The sequence below is a fragment of the Dama dama genome, chromosome 29 (assembly GCF_033118175.1).
Source record: "Dama dama isolate Ldn47 chromosome 29, ASM3311817v1, whole genome shotgun sequence".
Classification (NCBI taxonomy): Eukaryota; Metazoa; Chordata; class Mammalia; order Artiodactyla; family Cervidae; genus Dama; species Dama dama.
In genome coordinates this window covers 37,482,595-37,502,936 of record NC_083709.1, presented here as the reverse complement: position 1 = coordinate 37,502,936, position 20,342 = coordinate 37,482,595, and the positions used below count along the sequence as shown (strand labels likewise).

The following is a 20,342-nucleotide window of genomic DNA, read 5'->3' as shown; positions in this document are numbered from 1 at the left end:
TCACTCTGTATAATGGGCTCCAGTGTCATCCATCTCATTAGAACTGATTCAAATGAATTCTTTTTAATGGCTGAGTAATATTCCATGGTGTATATGTACCACAGCTTCCTTATCCATTCATCTGCTGATGGGCATCTAGGTTGCTTCCATGTCCTGGCTATTATAAACAGTGCTGCGATGAACATTGGGGTGCACGTGTCTCTTTCAGATCTGGTTTCCTCAGTGTGGATGCCCAGAAGTGGGATTGCTGGGTCATATGGCAGTTCTATTTCCAGTTTTTTAAGAAATCTCCACACTGTTCTCCATAGTGGCTGTACTAGTTTGCATTCCCACCAACAGTGTAAGAGGGTTCCCTTTTCTCCACACCCTCTCCAGCATTTATTGCTTGTAGACTTTTGGGTAGCAGCCATCTTGACTGGCGTGTAATGGTACCTCATGGTGGTTTTGATTTGCATTTCTCTGATAATGAGTGATGTTGAGCATCTTTTCATGTGTTTGTTAGCCATCTGTATGTCTTCTTTGGAGAAATGTCTGTTTAGTTCTTTGGCCCATTTTTTGATTGGGTCATTTATTTTTCTGGAGTTGAGCTTCAGGAGTTGCTTGTATATTTTTGAGTTTAATCCTTTGTCTGTTTCTTCATTTGCTATTATTTTCTCCCAATCTGAGGGCTGTCTTTTCACCTTACTTATAGTTTCCTTTGTAGTGCAAAAGCTTTTAAGTTTCATTAGGTCCCATTTTGTTTAGTTTTGCTTTTATTTCCAATATTCTGGGAGGTGGGTCATAGAGCATCCTGCTGTGGTTTATGTCGGAGAGTGTTTTGCCTATGTTCTCCTCTAGGAGTTTTATAGTTTCTGGTCTTACATTTAGATCTTTAATCCATTTTGAGTTTATTTTTGTGTATGGTGTTAGAAAGTGTTCTAGTTTAATTCTTTTACAAGTGGTTGACCAGTTTTCCCAGCACCATTTGTTAAAAAGGTTGTCTTTTTTCCATTGTATATCCTTGCCTCCTTTGTCGAAGATAAGATGTCCATAGGTTCGTGGATTTATCTCTGGGCTTTCTATTTTGTTCCATTGATCTATATTTCTGTCTTTGTGCCAGTACCATACTGTCTTGATGACTGTGGCTTTGTAGTAGAGTCTGAAGTGTTTTATAGTGTTTTATCATATGCATAATCATAATTTATCCATTACTGGATTGATTGAGACTTAATCTCTTTCTAAGTTTCAGTTATTTCAGGCAATGCTTCCATAAACATCAAATATTTTTATTTGGGATGTATTTAGTGTATATGCAATTATTAGATAAAATATATGCTAAGTTATTCTCCCAATTGGTTGTATCAATTTAAGAGAAGACTTTCTCTTCCCTTGAAGTCTCTTGAACGCTTGGTATTTTTCAGATTTGATTTCTTTTGTGTTAGAATGTGTGTAAAATTTCTCTTGCTTTAATTTCTGTTTCCCTGACATTGCTCATGTTATGTTTATTGGTCATTCATGTTTCTTCTTTTGTGAACTGCAATTTTATTTTTTTCCCTTTATCCTTTTTGTTTGTGTATTCTTTTTGATTTATAGGAGTTTCAAATACATTTGATAACTTGGTTACTTAAATCCCATGGCAAACATCTTTTCCTCTTTGTGGAGAGATGGAAACAATTTACATTGTGTGCAGTTTTAAATTTTAATGTAGTTGAATGTATCAGTATTTTCTTTTATTGATAGTACTTTTTAATGTCTCATATAACCTAAAGTCATAAAGAAAAAATATTTTTCTGTATAGAGTATGAAGGGAGGTTTAATTTTATTTTTTTCCAAATGGATAACCAAATGTCTCTGTACTAGCTATTTACCTGTCTATGCTGTTACCACTTATTGATTTAAAATGTCATCTCTGTCATATATCAAGTTCCTTTATAAAATCTACAGTTTGGTTCCTGGTTCTGTTTCACTTACATGTTAATCTGTTTCTAAATCAATACTAAATTGTTTTATTTGCCATGGCTTTAGAGTAAATCTTGATATCAGATAGAGCAAACTCCCTTCTCCATATTCTTAATACATTTTCTTAGGGAGTGGGGAGGATAGTTATTCTTAGCCTTTTAATCTTCCATGTGAGTTTGAGAATTGACATGTTGTTTATATTCCACCAAGAAACCTTGTTGTAATTTTATTGGAATTGAATTGGATTTATAGGTCAGTTTGCCATAAATTGACATCCTTAATTTCTTCTGCTTTCCACTCTTTTTTATTTTTCTGTTTTTGAAGAGGTTTCTTCAGTTTTATATTGCAACTTTTCTATTGAATTCCCTTTCTCCTTTTAAATTTTTTAATTTCCAAGAGTTGTTTCTTGTTCTTTGACTATACTTTTATATAGTAGACTCTTCTTGTTTCATGTTTGTAATACCTCACTTTAACTCTCTGTGGATGAAAGTCATACTTGTTCTGAAGGTGGTTCCCCTCCCCCTTCCTCCCTAGATTGTCTTTGTTTCCTCTGAGTATTGGATCCCATTTGTCTGAATTTCACATGAAAAGCTTTCCTCAAATGTCTGGTGATCCTTGGTCTGTGTGTTCATGTTTAAGAAAGAGGCACTAAAAAGCTGGGATGAAACTCTTGTGTGAGTGGAGCCCTTCCATTTAATTGGAAAGCCTTTAAAAGGCCAGAATCTGTAGCTTTTTCCCCTTGGCCTGGTTATTTCCCCACGAAGGAGCCTTCTAGTCTCTTGCTTGTCCTTATAGTACCTTAAGTGTAGGAGTCAGTGTTCCGGGAGCTGAAGAGAGAAACAGAACTGTGAGGTCTCACCCCCCACAATTTCCCAGTCTCCTCTAATTTTTAATCAAGTGTCTTATCCTGTCCTTCAGTTGGGTCTGGTTTTCATGACCTCAGAACCTTTTTGGATCAGCCTTATTGGTTTGCAAATAAACTCTCTCTTTTCCAGAATGGAGAGGGCCCTTTGTCTGGGAGGGAGGTGGCAGAGGAGATCTGAGAACAGTGCTGAGAACTGCTGCTTACGGAGGCTTCCACTGTTCTACAGAACAGTGTTCTGTGTTTACTGCCACTCCATGGCTTGGCTTCAGGGGTAATTGCTGCTTCCAGTTTCTGATTTTTTTTTTACAGATGTGAATTCAACTTGCTATTAGGCCCTGCCTTTTTTGAGTATTTAGCAAAGTTGAGAAAACTGAAACCTATCACTTAATCACTTGTCCACTTATTTTCCATCTTCCAAATTCGCTTTTGACATCTCTTGTTGGCTGTCATCTCCTCTGTCACTCATTTTTATTCTGTCTTCATTTAAGTGGGGTTTCAGGAGCAAGCAGAGATGATTGGATAGGTTTGATCCAGTCAACTTAACTCGTGATATCCTCTTTCTACTTATGATTTTTTGAGACCGTATAATTTCACTCTTCATTTCATATTTGAGTTCTGGTTTTACAGAATGTTTCTGGTATGAAAAGCAGCCAGGGTGTTGGGTTTCATAGCTATAGTTCTTTTTTTCTCTCCAGTTTTATTGAAACATAATTGATTCTCCTCCTCCTCCTACATGCGTGCTCAGTCCTGTCCTATTCTTTATGATACCATGGACTGTAGCCTGCTAGGCTCCTCTGTCCATGAAATTTTCCAGGCAAGAATACTGGAGTGGGTAGCCATTTGCTACTCCAGGGGATCTTCTAGACCCAGGGATTGAACCCATGTTTCCTGTATCTCCTTAATTGGCAGACAGATTCTTGACCACTGCACCATCTGGGAAGCCCAATACAATATGGTATTGTTAACTGTAGTCATCATGCATACATCATATCTTAATATTCAATTTATAAAATTTTTATAAATTTTTTATGGCATACAGTATTACAGTATTTCCATTATTCTGTATTGGAAACATTATTGAATTAAAAAAAAGCAGTTAGCTTGTGATGATGGACTGATACTCATTTTCTCCATTTATAAGACAGAGACATATGGTACCGTAATGTAATTCTTTGAAAGCAGAGTCACAAAACAGTGAGAAAACTAGCTCATTATTAATTTTATATTAAACATCACTCACCTTGGGCTTCCCTGGTGGCTCAGCTGGTAAAGAATCCACCTGTAAATGTGGGAGACCTGGGTTCGATCCCTGGGTTGGAAAGATTCCTTTGGAGAAGGGATCAGCTGCCCACTCCAGTGTTCTGACCTGGAGAATTCCATGGACTGTTTAGTCCATGTGGTTGCAAAGAGTCGGATATGACTGAGTGACTTATCGCTCACCTCTTATCTATATCAGGATAGGCTATCTACTTTGGTACAGACCTTGCACGTGATGTTCAACATGGATACTTGGTTGATGATAACCCAAAAGCATCTCATACAGTTCTAGCTCTACAGATATTAGATTGTCACATGAAAACACATATACACAATAAATAAGTTTATTAACTGTGTGCATGTTGATTATTTACTGTATGCATGATGATGATTATTATTAGGTGGAAGTGAGTCATCATAATGGTCTTCATCCTTGTCATCTTCATGTTGAGTAGGCTGAGGAGGAGAGGTTGGTTTTGCTGTCTCAGAGGTGGCAGAGGTGGGGGAGATGGAGAACATGAAAGGGGAGGCAAGAGAGGCAGGCGTACTTGGTGTAACTTTACAGAAATACATTGTCATTTCTGACTTCCATTTTTGCTTTTTCATTTTTCTGAAAATGTTTCTATATGATACCAACCTATCTTTCATTGTTTGGTTTAGTTTCAGTACCCATGTCTTAGAAGGTTCCATGTTGTGAAAGAAGTCTTTTGTTGTTGTTCAGTCACTAATTCATGTTCACCTCTTTGCCACCCCATGGACTGCAGCCCGCCAGGCCTCCCTGTCCCTCACAGAAGTCAAAAGCAGTCTTAGAACCAGCACCCTTTTATCCCATTGTCTAACGTCAGTGTGTTTTCTTCCTCATCATCTGACACTGGTTTGGAAATACTCATCTCCATCAAGTCATCTTCTGTTAATTTCTCTAGTGTGCTGTTTATCTTGAATTTCTCCAAGATTTATATCTTGAAATCCTTCACGCCCCCCAGTCTTTCTTTTTCTGTATCTGTAATCTCTTTCATGATTTCCTTGATTGACTTGGTCATAAATTCTGTGAAGTCATGGATAACATCTGGACATAGTTTTCTCTAGCAGGGATTTATTATTTCAGATTTGATGGCTTGCACATCTTTTTCTATAACAATGGCATTTTTCGATGCTGTAATCCTTCCAGACTTTTATGATGTTGTCTCTATCAGGACTCTCTTCCATAGCACTAAACACCCTTTTTATAGAGTACCGTGTTTGGTGTTGTTCAGTCACCCAGTCGTATCTGACTCTTTGCCACCCCATGGATTGCAGCCTGCCAGCCCTCTCTGTCTGTCATCATCTCCTGGAGTTTGCCCAAGTTCATGTCCATTGCATTGGTCATGACATCCAACCATCTAATCCTCTGATTCCCTCTTTTCCTTCTCCCCTCTATCTGTCCAGCATCAGGGACTTTTCTAATGAGTCAGCTGTTCACATCAGGTGATCAAAATATTGGAGCTTCAGCTTCAGCATTAGTCCTTTTAATGAGTATTCAGGGTTGATTTCTTTTAAGATTGACTGGTTTGATCTCTTTGCTGTCCAAGGGACTCTCCGGAGTCTTCTCCAGCATCACAGTTCAAAGGTATCAATTCTTGGCATTCTGCCTTCTTTATGGTCCAGCTCTCACAACCGTACATGACCATGGAAAGACCATAGCCTTGACTATACGGACCTTTGTTGGCAGAATGTCTCTGCTTTCAAACACTGCCTAGGTTTGTCATAGCTTTCCTGCTAAGAAGCAGTTGTCTTCTGATTTCATGGCTGCAGTCACCATCTGCACTGATTTTTCCCAAGAAGAGGCGATCTTTCACTACTTCCATCTTTTCCCCTTCTATTTGCCATGATGTAATGGGGCGATGCCATGATTGTAGTTTTTTTAATATTTAGTTTTAAGCAGACTTTTTCAGTTTCTTCCTTAACTCTCAGCAGGAGGTTCTTTAGTTCCTCTTTGCTTTCAGGTATCATTTGCATATCTGAAGTTGATGTTTCTCCTGCCAATCTTGATTCCAGCTTGTAACTCATCCAACCTGGAATTTCTCATGATGTGCTCAGCATATAGATTAAATAAACGGGGTGACAACAGATAGTCCTGTCATACTCCTTTCTCAATCATGAGCCACTCAGTTGTTCCATATAGGGTTCTAACTGTTGCTTCTTGATCCACACACAGATTTCCCAGGAAACAGGTAAGGTGGTCTGGTATTCCCATCTCTTTAAGAGCTTTCACATTTTGTTATGATGCACACGTCAAAAATTTTGGTGTAGTTGATGAAACTATGTTTTTCTGGAATTCCCTTGCTTTCTCTATGATCCACCAAATGTTGGCAATTTGATCTCTGGTTCCTCTGCCTTTTCTAAACCCAGCTTGAACATCTGGAAGTTCTTGGTTTACGTTAATGCGGAAGCCTAGAATGCAAGATTTTCAGCTTGAACTTACTAGCATGGGAGATGAGTGCAAGTGTCTGATTGTTAGAACTTTCTTTAGTACTACCCTTCTTGGGAATTGGGATGAGGATTGACCTTTCCCTGTGGCCCCTGCTGGGTCTTCCAGATTTTCTGACATATTGAGTGTAACACTTTGATTCATCATTTTTCAGGGTTTTGAATAGCTCTGCTGGAATTCCATCGCATCCACTAGCTTTATTGACAGCATTGCTTCCTAAGGTCCACTTGACTTCACACTCCAGAATGTCTGGCTCTGGGTGACTGACGATACCATCGTGGTTATCTTGATCATTAAGATCTTTTTTGTACAGTTCTTCTGTGTATTTTTTCCATCTCTTCTTGATCTCTTCTACTTCTATGTCTCTACTGTTTCTGTCTTTTATTGTACCAATCTTTGGATGGAATGTTCCCTTGAGATTTCCGTTTTTCCTGAAGAGATCTCTAGTCTTTCCCCTTCTGTTGTTTTCCTCTATTTTTATGCACTGTTCATTGAAGAGGGCCTTCTTTTCTCCCCTTGCTATTTTCTGGAACTCTGTGTTTAGTTGGGTGTATGTTTCCCTTTCCCCCTTGCTTTTCACTTATCTTCATTCTTCAACTATTTGTAAAGCCTCCTTGGATAACCACTTTTCCTTCTTGCTTTTCTTTTTCTTTGGATGGTTTGTTCACTGCCTCCTGTACAATATTACCAACCTCTGTCCATATTTCTCAGGCACACTGTTTACTAGCTCTCATCCCTTGAATCTGTTCATCACCTCCACTGCATATTCATAGGGGATTTGATTTAAGTCGTACCTGGCTAGCTTAGTGGTTTTCCCGCTTTCTTTAGTTTAAGCCTGAATTTTGCTATGAGAAACTGATTATCTGAGCCACAGTTAGCTCCAGGTCTTGTTTTTGTTGACTGTGTACAGCTGTTCCATCTTTGGCTACAAAGAATTCAATCAGTTTGATTTCAGTGTTGACCATTTGGTGATGTCTGTGTATAAAGTCATCTCTTGTGTTGTTGAAAAAGGGTGTTTGCTATGAACAGTACATTCTCTTGGCAGAATTCAGTTAACCTTTGCCCTGCTTCATTTTTTACACCAAGGCCAAACTGGCCTGTTACTCCAGGTATCTCTTGACTTCCTACTTTTGCATTCCAATCCCCAGTGATGATTATAACCTCTTTTTTAAGTGTTAGTTCTAGGAGGTCTTCTAGGTCTTCATAGAACTGATCAACTTAAGCTTCTTCGGCATTGGTAGTAGAGGTATAGGCTTGAGTTGCTGTGATGTTGAATGGTTTGCCTTGGAAACAAACCGAGACCATTCTGTCATTTTTGAGGTTGCACCCAAGTACTGCATTTTGTACTTTTGTTGACTTTGAGGGCCGCTCCATTTCTTCTGTGGGAATCTTGCACCTAGTAGTAGATATAATGGTCATCTGAATTAAATTCACCTGTTCCTGTCCATTTTAATTCACTGATTCCTAAGATGTTGATGTTTATTCTTACCATTTCCTGCTTGACCACTTCTAGTTTAACCTTGATTTATGGACCTAACATTCTAGGTTCCTATGCAATACTGTTCTTTGCAGTATCAGATTTTACTTCCATCACCAGATATATCCACAGCTGAGCATCATTTCCACTCTGGCCCAGCTGCTTCATTCTTTCTGGGGCTTTAGTAGCATATTGGATATCTTCTGACATGGAGGACTCACCTTTTGGTGTCATATCTTTTTGTCTTTTTATACAGCTCATGAGGGTCTCACGGCACGTATACTCGGGTGGTTTGCCATTCGCTCTTCCAGTGGATCACATATTGTCAGAACTTTCCACTATGACCTGTCCATCTTTGGTGGCTTTACATGGCATGGCTCATAGCTTCATTGAGTTATGCAAGCCCCTTCACCACAACAAGGCAGGGATTCATGAAGGGGATCTTATGACCCCCTGATCTAGAGCCTCAATTAGAGATGTTGTGTTTGGGGCAGATAGACCATTTCAGTTCAGTTCAGTTCAGTCGCTCAGTTGTGTCCGACTCTTTGCGACCCCATGAATTGCAGCACGCCAGGCCATCACAAACTCCCGGAGTTTACTCAAACACATGTGCATCAAGTTGGTGATGCCATCCAGCCATCTCATCCTCTGTCGTCCCCTTCTCTTCCTGCCCCCAATCCCTCCAAACATCAGGGTCTTTTCCAATGAGTCAACTCTTCGCATGAGGTGGCCAAAGTATTGGTTTCAGCTTCAGCATCAGTCCTTCCAATGAACACCCAGGGCTGATCTCCTTCAGTGTCTTTAGTGTTAAACATTTCTTTTTCTTTGAGATGGTCTTGTTCCCTGTCTCATGTACAATGTCATGAAACCTCCATCCATGGCTGTCGGAGGAGGCCTTACAAATAGCTGTAAAAAGAAGAGAAGCGAAAAGCAAAGGAAAAAAGGAAAGATATACCTATTGGAATGCAGAGTTCCAAAGAATAGCAAGGAGAGATGAGAAAGACATCCTCAGTGATCAATGCAAAGAAATGGAGGAAAACAATAGAATGGGAAAGATTAGAGATCTCTTCAAGAAAAGAAGAGATACCAAGGGAATATTTCATGCAAAGATGGGCTCAATAAAGGACAGAAACGGTATGGACCTAACAGAAGCCAAAGATATTAAGAAGAGGTGGCAAGAATACACAGAAGAACTATGCAAAAAAGATCTTCACAACCCAGATAATCATGATGGTGTGATCACTCACCTAGAGCCAGACATACTGGAATGTGAAGTCAAGTGGGCCTTAGGAAGCATCACTACGAACAAAGCTAGTGGAGGTGATGGAATTCCAATTGCGCTATTTCAGATCCTAAAAGCTGATGCTGTGAAAGTGCTGCACTCAGTATGCCAGCAAATTTGGAAAACTCAGCAGTGGCCACAGGACTGGAAAAGATCAGTTTTCATTCCTACCCCAAAGAAAGGCAATGCCAAAGAATGCTCAAACTACAGCACAAATGCACTCATCTCACACGCTAGTAAAGTAATGCTCAAAATTCTCCAAGCCAGGCTTCAGCAATACATGAACCATGGACTTCCAGATGTTTCAAGCTGGATTTAGAAAAGGCAGAGGAACCAGAGATCAAATTGTCAACATCCACTGGATATCGAAAAAGCAAGAGAGTTCCAGAAAAACATCTATTTCTGCTTTATTGACTATGTCAAAGCCTTTGACTGTGTGGGTCACAATAAACTGTGGAAACTTCTGAAAGAGCTGAAAATACCAGACCACCTGACCTGCCTCTTGAGAAACCTGTATGCAGGTCAGGAAGCAACAGTTAGAACAGGACATGGAACAACAGACTGGTTTCAAATAGGAAAAGGAGTACATCAAGGCTGTATATTGTCACCCTGCTTATTTAACTTATATGTAGAGTGCATCTTGAGAAACGCTGGGCTGGAAGAAGCACAAGCTGGAATCAAGATTGCCGGGAGAAATATCAATAACCTCAGATATGCAGATGACACCACCCTTATGGCAGAAAGTGAAGAGGAACTAAAAAGCCTCTTGATGAAGGTGAAAGAGGAGAATGAAAAAGTTGGCTTAAAGCTTAGTTCAGTTCAGTTCAGTTGCTCAGTTGTGTCCGACTCTTTGCAACCCTATGAACTGCAGCATGCCAGGCCTCCCTGTCCATCACCAACTGCTGGAGTTTACCCAAACCCACATCCATTCAGTCGGTGATACCATCCAACCATCTCATCCTCTGTCGTCCCCTTCTCCTCCTGTCCCCAATCCCTCCCAGCATCAGGGTCTTTTCAAATGAGTCAGCTCTTTGCATCAGATGGCCAAAGTATTGGAGTTTCAGCTTCAACATCAGTACTTCCAATGAACACCCAGGACTGATCTCCTTTAGGATGGACTGATTGGATCTCCTTGCAGTCCAAGGGACTCTCAAGAGTCTTCTCCAACACCACAGTTCAAAAGCATCAATTTTTCGGCACTCAACTTTCATTATAGTCCAACTCTCACATCCATACATGGCTACTGGAAAAACCATAGCCTTGACTAGACAGATCATTGTTGGCAAAGTAATGTCTCTGCTTTTTAATATGCTATCTAGGTTGGTCATAACTTTCCTTCCAAGGAGTAAGCGTCTTTTAATTTCATGGCTGCAGTCACCATCCTCAGTGATTTTGGAGCCCAGAAAAATAAAGTCTGACACTGTTTCCACATCTGTTTCCCATGAAGTGATGGGACCTGATGCCATGATCTTATTTTTCTGAATGTTGAGCTTTAAGCCAACTTTTTCACTCTCCTCTTTCACTTTCATCAACAGGCCCTTTAGTTCCTCTTCACTTTCTGCCATAAGGGTGGTGTCTTCTGCATATCTGAGGTTATTGATATTTCTCCCGGCAATCTTGATTCCAGCTTGTGCTTCTTCCAGCCCAGCGTTTCTCAAGATGCACTCTACATATAAGTTAAATAAGCAGGGTGACAATATACAGCCTTGATGTACTCCTTTTCCTATTTGAAACCAGTCTGTTGTTCCATGTCCTGTTCTAACTGTTGCTTCCTGACCTGCATACAGGTTTCTCAAGAGGCAGGTCAGGTGGTCTGGTATTTTCAGCTCTTTCAGAAGTTTCCACAGTTTATTGTGACCCACACAGTCAAAGGCTTTGACATAGTCAATAAAGCAGAAATAGATGTTTTTCTGGAACTCTCTTGCTTTTTCGATATCCAGTGGATGTTGACAATTTGATCTCTGGTTCTTCTGCCTTTTCTAAATCCAGCTTGAAACATCTGGAAGTCCATGGTTCATGTATTGCTGAAGCCTGGCTTGGAGAATTTTGAGCATTACTTTACTAGCGTGTGAGATGAGTGCATTTGTGCTGTAGTTTGAGCATTCTTTGGCATTGCCTTTCTTTGGGGTAGGAATGAAAACTGATCTTTTCCAGTCCTGTGGCCACTGCTGAGTTTTCCAAATTTGCTGGCATACTGAGTGCAGCACTTTCACAGCATCAGCTTTTAGGATCTGAAATAGCGCAATTGGAATTCCATCACCTCCACTAGCTTTGTTCGTAGTGATGCTTCCTAAGGCCCACTTGACTTCACATTTCAGTATGTCTGGCTCTAGGTGAGTGATCACACCATCATGATTATCTGGGTTGTGAAGATCTTTTTTGCATAGTTCTTCTGTGTATTCTTGCCACCTCTTCTTAATATCTTTGGCTTCTGTTAGGTCCATACCGTTTCTGTCCTTTATTGAGCCCATCTTTGCATGAAATATTCCCTTGGTTTCTCTTCTTTTCTTGAAGAGATCTCTAGTCTTTCCCATTCTATTGTTTTCCTCCATTTCTTTGCATTGATCACTGAGGATGTCTTTCTCATCTCTCCTTGCTATTCTTTGGAACTCTGCATTCCAATGGGTATATCTTTCCTTTTGCTTCTCTTCTTTTCACAGCTATTTGTAAGGCCTCCTCAGACAGCCATTTTGCTTTTTTGCATTTCTTTTTCTTGGTGATGGTCTTAATCCCTGTCTCCTGTAAAATTTCATGAACCCCCGTCCATAGTTCATCAGGCACTCTGTCTTTCAGATCTAGTCCCTTAAATCTGTTTTTACTTCCACTGTATAGTCATAAGGGATTTGAATTATGTCATACCTGAGTGGTCTAGTGATTTTCCCCACTTTCTTCAATTTAAGTCTGATTTTGGCAACAAGGAGTTCATGATCTGAGCCACAGTCAGCTCCCGGTCTTGTTTTTGCTGACTGTATAGAGCTTCTCGATCTTTGGCTGCAAAGAATATAATCAGTCTAATTTCGATGTTGACCATCTGGTGATGCCCATGTGTAGAGTCTTCTCTTGTATTGTTGGAAGAGGGTGTTTGCTATGACCAGTGCGTTCTCTTGGCAGAACTCAATTAGCCTTTGCCCTGCTTCATTTTGTACTCCCAATGCCAAATTTGCCTGTTACTCCAGGTGTTTCTTGACTTCCTAGTTTTGCATTCCAGTCCCCTATAATGAAAAGGACATCTTTTTGGGGTGTTAGTTCTAGAAGGTCTTGTAGGTCTTCATGGAACTGTACAACTTCAGCTTCTTCAGCATTACTGGTTAGGGCATAGGCTTGGATTATCGTGATATTGAATGGTTTGCCTTGGGAACGAACAGAGATCATTCTGTCAATTTTGAGATTGCATTCAAATACTGCATTTCGGACTCTTTTCTTCACTATGATGGCTACTCCATTGCTTCTAAGGGATTTCTGCCCACAGTAGTAGATATAATGGTCATCTGAGTTAAATTCACCCATTCCAGTCCATCTTAGTTCGCTGATTCCTAGAGTGTCGACGTTCACTCTTCCTATCTCCTGTTTGACCACTTCCAATTTGCCTTGATTCATGGGCCTAAAATTCCAGGTTCCTATGCAATATTGCGCTTTATAGCATCAAACCTTGCTTCTATCACCAGTCTCATCGACAACTGGGTGTTGTTTTTACTTTGGCTCCATCCCTTCACTCTTTCTGGAGTTATTTCTCCACTGATCTCCAGTAGCATACTGGGCACCTACTGACCTGGGGAGTTCATCTTTCACTTTCCTGTCTTTTTGCCTTTTCATACTGTTCATGGGGTTCTCAAGGCAAGAATACTGAAGTGGTTTGCCATTCCCTTCTCCAGTGGACCACATTCTGTCAGACCTCTCCACATTGAGAAAACTAAGATCATGGCATCACTTCATGGCAAATCAATGGGGAAACAGTGACAGACTTTATTTTTTTGGTCTCCAAAATCCCTGCAGATGGTGACAGCAGCCATGAAATTAAAAGATGCTTACTACTTGGAAGAAAAGTTAATACCAACCTAGACAGCATATTAAAAAGCAGAGACATTACTTTACCAACAAAGGTCTGTCTAGTGAAGGCTATGGTATTTCCAGTAGTCATGTACGAATGTGAGAGTTGGACTATATGAAAGCTGAGCGACAAAGAATTGATGCTTTTGAACTGTGATGTTGGAGAAGACTCTTGAGAGTCCCTTGGACTGCAAGGAGATCCAACCAGTCCATCTTAACAGAATCAGTCCTGGTTGTTCATTGGAAGGACTGATGTTGAAGCTGAAACTCCAGTCCTTTGGCTACCTGATGCGAAGAGCTGACTCCTTGGCAAAGACCCTGATGCTGGGAAAGATTGAAGGCTGGTGGAGAAGGGGGCAACAGAGAATGAGATGGTTGGGTGGCATCACCTACTCAATGGACATGAGTTTTAGTAAATGCCAGGAGTTGTTGATGGACAAGGAGGCCTGGTGTGCTGCAGCCTATGGAGTCACAAAGAGTTGGACACAACTTTAAAAGGCAGTCACTTACGGGCAAGATATTTCCTGACTTTCAGGACAAAGCATCTATGGATCCAATCCAGAAACCGTATTGTTGTTGTTTAGGCCTTCTTTTTGTACAACCAAGGGACTGTCAGCTCAGGGCTTAGCAGGTTTATAGATAAGGGCAGAACTGATCATAAATCCAACTTCATTTGCATGGAACAATAGAGTTAGCCTATCCCTTCCTGTCTTAAACCCTATATGCTTGCTTCTCTTCCTTATGAATAAATGTCATTTACGTATTTTTTCTAGAATGAGGCATTTTGGTCTGCATTAAAATCCTGTTCAGGCAGATATCCTTTCTCCTCAATGATTTTCTTTTTTTTAAGTTGAATTATAGTTGATTTACAATGTTGTCCTAATTTCTGCTGGACAACAAAGTGACTTAAAATAATTTAAAAGTGATTTAAAAAATATATATATATTTAAAAAAATACTCTTTTCCATTATGGTTTATCCTAGGAGATTGGATATATTAGTAGTTTCCTGTGCTATGTAATAAAATGTTGTTTATCCATTCTAAATGTAATAGTTTCTATCTAGCAACCCCTGACTCCCGGTCCATCCCTCACTTTCCCCCTCCTCCTTGGCAACAAATCTGTTCTCTGTGTCTGTGAGTCTGTTTCTGTTTTGTAGATAGGTTCATTTGTGCCATATCTTAGTCCTCAGTGACTTTCTTAAAGGCATCTGGGAGCTTATCTGCTGCCTCTCAGTTGTCAGAAGTTGCTTTTCCCGTTATCTTTGCATTTTTTAAAGCCAAACCTCTTTTTAAAATTATCAGACCATTCTTTGCTGGCATTAAGCTCTCCAGCTTTAGGTCCTTTGCCTTCCTTTTGCTTTAAGTAGTCACATAGTGACTTCGCTTTTTCTCTAATCATGGTATAGTCTATAGGTATGGCTTTCTTAGAGCAATGCTGCACCCACCTAAAAGCTGCTTTTCAGTATAAGATAAAAAAGGTATATCACCAAAAGTGCAAAGTTTTCATACCTGCTCTTGTAGCTGCAGCCATGGCATCACTGATTTCTTTTTCTTTTATAATGGTCCCTACACTAGATTCATTTATCTTGAAATGGCAGGCAGTCACAGCTATAGACCTGAAGCTTTGGTGCCTATCAAGCAGTTCAACTTTTTCTTGTTATGTCATGATTTTTCTTTGCTTCTTGGGAGCACTTCCAGCATCAGTAGTGGTACATTATATGGGTCCCGTGGTGTTATTCAGGGTTTACAGTATTGCACTAAACACAGTGAAAAAGTGAGAACTGAGAGAGAGAGAGAGATTGATCAATCACTTTTTGCTGCAATATGAAACTTACTGGAAAGATGAATTGCTCATGTGGAGATGACTAGCATCACACCCATTTTAAGCAGATACTTGTAACATTTGAGCTCAGTTGAGCAATGCAACAGGAGGTGGATACAAAATTATTAGTCATACACTATGATTACAGTTAATCTTATGGAGTTATGATATAACACTGCATCTGTATGTTTGCATTTCTTTGGACTGTGAGGCCATGTACAGTCTGTATGTGCATAAGTTTTGATAAATTTTAATTTTTAATAATAGATTTATGTATATTTTACAGTGGTAAATGATAAAATGGACTAGAACCTACATCTGTTTTATGCATTCTTGACCTACCTAACTTAATTTTTTAAAATATTTCTAGGCTATGCAATTTGTGAAGTTTTTCAAATTGTCACAAATCTCCAAAAAATTATCCAAAGTATTTATTGAAAAAAATTATGCGTAAGTGGACCCATGCAGTTCAAACACATACCCATGTTGTTCCAGAGCCAACTGTATATGTAATATATACACACATGCATCTGTCTGCTATATACCATATTTTTAAAATCTGTTTATCCACTGATAGACATTAGGGTTATTTCCATGTCTTGGCTGTTGTATTAAGACTATTGATTTTCAAGGCCACCAGGAGTTGGGGGAAGGGAGTGTGGAATTAGGGCAAGTTTAAATGCCACAAAACTTGCTGTTCTTACTGAGAGTCAGATGATTTTATTTAGATAAAATGCTTCTTAGGTTAATTGTAAGCCTTTGGTTAATTTCTAGTTGTGAAAAAATTTGATCTTGATATTTTTTGCCAGTGTTCTTTTTTTAATTTTTTAAGTTTATTTATATTCACGGCTGTGCTGGGTCTTTGTTGTTACACACGGTCCTTCTCTAGTTTTGGGGAGCAGAGGCTACTGTCTCGTTGCGACGTGCAGGCTTCTTACTGCGGGGGCTTCTCTTGTTGTGGAGCATGGGCTCTAGGCACACAGGCTTCAGGAGTTGTGGCCCACGGGCTCTAGAGTGCTGGCTCAGTAGTTGTGGCGCATGAGCTTAGCTGCCTTGCAGCATGTGCGATCTTCCCAGACTAGGGATTGAACCCATGTCTCCTGCATTGGCAGATAGATTCTTATCCACTGTACCACCAAGGAAGTCCTTGCCAGTGTTCTTGTAGCTTTAATGGAGGAAAGAATTTTTGGTGGTTCTTACTCTGCCTTTCTGGGACTATTTATGTTTTCTGAAGATATTCTGAGGTTTTCTTCTCTTTGTATATATTCCTCTCAGGGAATGCTTTCTGTCCTCCCCATTTGATTTAGAACTCATCTTTTATGTTGGGGGATTTTTAAAATATCACGTTTTCTTGTGTTTAAGAGTGAGGGACTAAAAAACTTATTGGAAGCTTTGCAGTATTAGCTCTTTCAACCATGATCTTTGTTGTAGGATTATCTGGTGGATATTTGAAACAGATAAAACCCTGCTACCTTCCCCAACTAACTTACGAAGATGAAGGAAGCAGAAAACTAGATTGAGTCATTGTCAAAATCCCAGGCTTTTATTGCTCCATCAATGAACAGAAAGAAACATTCAGGGAGCAAATAATTTCAGTCTTCTTTAAACTCTACCAGAGAATAAGAAAGATAAGTATGTTATCTTGATAACATACCAAACTAATAATCCTGACACTAAACTGACAAGGATACAAGAAAAGATAATTATAGCCAATCTCACTCATGAATATAGGTGCAAAAATATTATATAAAATTAGCCAACTGAATCTAGCAAAATAGAAAAGCAGATATAATATAAAAAGCCTTTATATAAGAAATGTCAAGTGAGTCTAACATTAGGAAACTAATCAAGGTAATTTTAATTAATGTAATCTGTTAGCTTAATTCTGTAATGTAAGTTTCTTACATAATTATGTGAATAGAATGTGAATAGAAAGAGGGAGGTGGGAGCGGGGATCGGGATGGGGAATACGTGTAAATCCATGGCTGATTCATATCAATGTATGACAAAGCCCACTGAAATGTTGTGAAGTGATTGGCCTCCAACTAATAAAAAAAAAAAAAAAAAGAATGTGAATAGAATTCCTAAAAACTACACTATACTGAGGAAAACATTTTTTTTTTTTCAGAAAAAAACTGTGTAGCTATGTTTATTTCTACATCCAATAATGTATAGTAATTATCACATAATATTAGTGATGACAACTTCTGCATTAAAACGGTGATTTTAGGTCAGAATTTCATCTGCATCTTGAAAGACTTTTATTTGAAAGCTGTCTGTTAAGTGATATTTAATATAAGTCAAGCATCATAAAGTAAAAGTCCTAACCAGCAGTTCATTTTCCAGTTCTTTTTTATAGGATTAAATTCAAACTTACATGAAATGATGGGCATCCATTAGTGTAGTATTTGGAATGATTGTATTCTTTCTATATTATTTATCAATAGAATGGGAATCACAAGTCATCTGATAAATAAATCCTGTGAGACTTCTGGAGTATTTTAATAGCTTTTACTTCATTTAATAGTGCTTGAAATAACTGCCATCCACTATGAGATAAGTTTCCCTGGTTATAGACTTTTTTTATTTCAAGTTACTTGTATTACTTTGTAATTAGCTTTGTGAATTGCTCTTTATTCTTTTTAATGTATACACAATAGTCTTAAGTAGATTGTTGAAAGTTGGAGATTATGTATCTGTAAATGAAGAAGGCATGTAATTTAACAGTGGATTTGAATTAATACTATTGATTGCTTAAAGGAGAAGGTCCTATCATATAGAATAATAATGGTGTCTGATACTTGTGTATGCTTGATGGTCTTAAACATGCTTTCATATATGAAGGTACTATTATGATGTAATCAGATTACATAACGCTATTCATCATACCATTTGTTTCTGAATCTGGAGAGTCATGATAAAAACTGTGAGTGCTCTGTTGGTTGTAGACAGTGTTGGCACACTCTTGCTTTGTTCTTATCTATGATAGCTTAAAGATTGAAAATGTATAAGTAGATGAACTTCTGTATATTAAGGAATTTCCATTACCTGAAGAAAATAATTCTTAAGAGTTCATATGAATATGAAAGTTTATAGAATAGTAATTACAAATGAGGGAATGTGAAGAGAAGGGATTTAAATTTTGTTCTTCACTCTTTGATTATGGACTATGCTGCCGGGTCCTTTCCAAACTTAGAATCTTTTATAGAGAATTATATTTGGTGCTTGCAACATTCTCACTCAGACTCTGATGACAACTTTTGAGTGACTAGGAATACGTGGAAACATGTATATTTGTGTGTAATATATGTGTGTATGTTCCCGAATAAGATGATGCTGGTGAGGGAAAAATGGGAAACAGGACTTTGTCAAAGACCTTAAATGAGAATGATGAATCTAGATTAGTTACTGTGGAAATAGCTTTGATATGTGTGTTAACTTTATCTTTGAACGTCTATAAAATTAAACTGGTTTCTGAGTTTAGTTGGAAAAGGAGATTGAGAGATTTAAATAGAACTACTTGATGCTGTTTTCTTTCAGTAGTACAGCAGAGATTTAAAATCTTGAAAACTAAAGAGAAAATGAAATGCAGCCATCTAGTGGCTGCAACTTTAAAAGCTCTAAGCATAGAAAGCATGAACTCACATAAAAATCTCTCAAGGGTCATTATTAGTTATTCAAGCTAATCATTGCTTATCACACAAAGGAGAAACATACATTTGTTTTACTAAATATTTAAATAAAATTTTAATGAGGAGGGAAAACCTTGTATATGACAGTTGAACTTTATGTAAATATTCTCAGAGGTCAGTTGAACTAGCATAACATTATAGTAAGCTATATACATTTTCAGTTGTAATGTGTATTAATTATAAAATTCCAGTAGTGCTTTTAAAATACATGTATATTCTGAAACATCACTGAATAATATCTAGACCTCTCTCGCTTATATAAATGAACCTATTATGATGGTTGACGTACAGGTTTAGTTGCTCATTAAATTTTAGTCATTGTTGGCTTATAAATTTTAATGATGCAGAAATGAACTGTTTTCTAGGAGCAAGATAATGCTGTACAAAATATGCACAAGAAAGTAGAAAAATTAGAAGCTGAACACATGGAGTGCTCTGACCTCTTACGGCGACAAACAAGTGAGCTTGAATTTAGTACTCAACGAGAGGAACGTCTTAGAAAAGAGTTTGAGGTATATTTTTTCATTTTTTTATAGCATATGTATGTTATCCAGTTAGTAATTTAAGGTCAGAGAAAGTTTTTCTCTGCAATAGAATATAGTATTTTGACATTTATTTATATTGAATATTGGCTTCCTTAAAAACTTTTGTATCTGAATACATTTTATTTTGCTCCTAATTAAAAAATATTCGTTTAAAACAATTGTCCTGAAATATTTGGAAGGTTAGAATGTAACTGTTTACATTATAGCGTTGGGGAAGCAACGCAGGAAAAGATTTTGTACACCTAATATTAAATTCTCATTTTGAGTGTTTGAATCCTGTGTAGCTGCTTAGTTTTGTGAAATGCTTTTCAAGTTAGACTTTAGATGGGAAAGAAGCATCAATTTAAGAATAAAAAATGTGATTTTTATGAGTAAATGATACTGATAATCCTTTAATCTTGAGAGATATCTAACTTATTTGCTAATTTTAAAAAATGATTTTCTTTTTCTTTGCGGGAAATTATTTCAATAGATAAAGAACTCTTAAACATAATTTATAGTTCTTATAAGGTAAATAAACATTTATAAAGAGTATTTAATGATAAAATGCTGAAGGTGCTCTTGTTAAACTCACTTCTGTCATTTAACATTGTGCCAAGAATTTTAGCCAAAAATATATATAAAAATAAGAACAATGATAAGAATTATAATTTTTGGAAAGAGGTATGATTCTTATTATTTTCAGATAACATGGTAATAACCCTCAATGGTCAAGAAAATCAACTTTGAAATTATTGATGCCAGTAAGAACATTCAATAAGAAGGTCAAGAAGAAAATAATATATAAGAATTATGTTTACATCTTACATACCAGCAATAATCAGAGAATAAGATACTATAAATGTTTTTGTTACAATGACAAAATAGGAATACAGCTAACAACAAGTACATTAAAATTATGAATTGTAACTGAGAGTCTTAAGAGAAAATGGTGAAACATTTTGGAAACA

At 38.0% G+C, this 20,342-nt stretch overlaps 1 protein-coding gene across 7 annotated transcripts in view; it reads left to right on the top strand.

Annotated features, from left to right (window-relative positions):
• Nucleotides 1–20,342, top strand: part of CCDC171 (coiled-coil domain containing 171) — a 317,640-nt gene that overhangs the window by 28,037 nt on the left and 269,261 nt on the right. For all 7 annotated transcript variants that reach the window (XM_061132151.1, XM_061132152.1, XM_061132154.1 and 4 more), the window contains one exon: nt 19,213–19,359. In XM_061132151.1, coding sequence (XP_060988134.1) covers nt 19,213–19,359 — 147 coding nt within the window. The remainder of the gene's footprint in view (nt 1–19,212; nt 19,360–20,342) is intronic.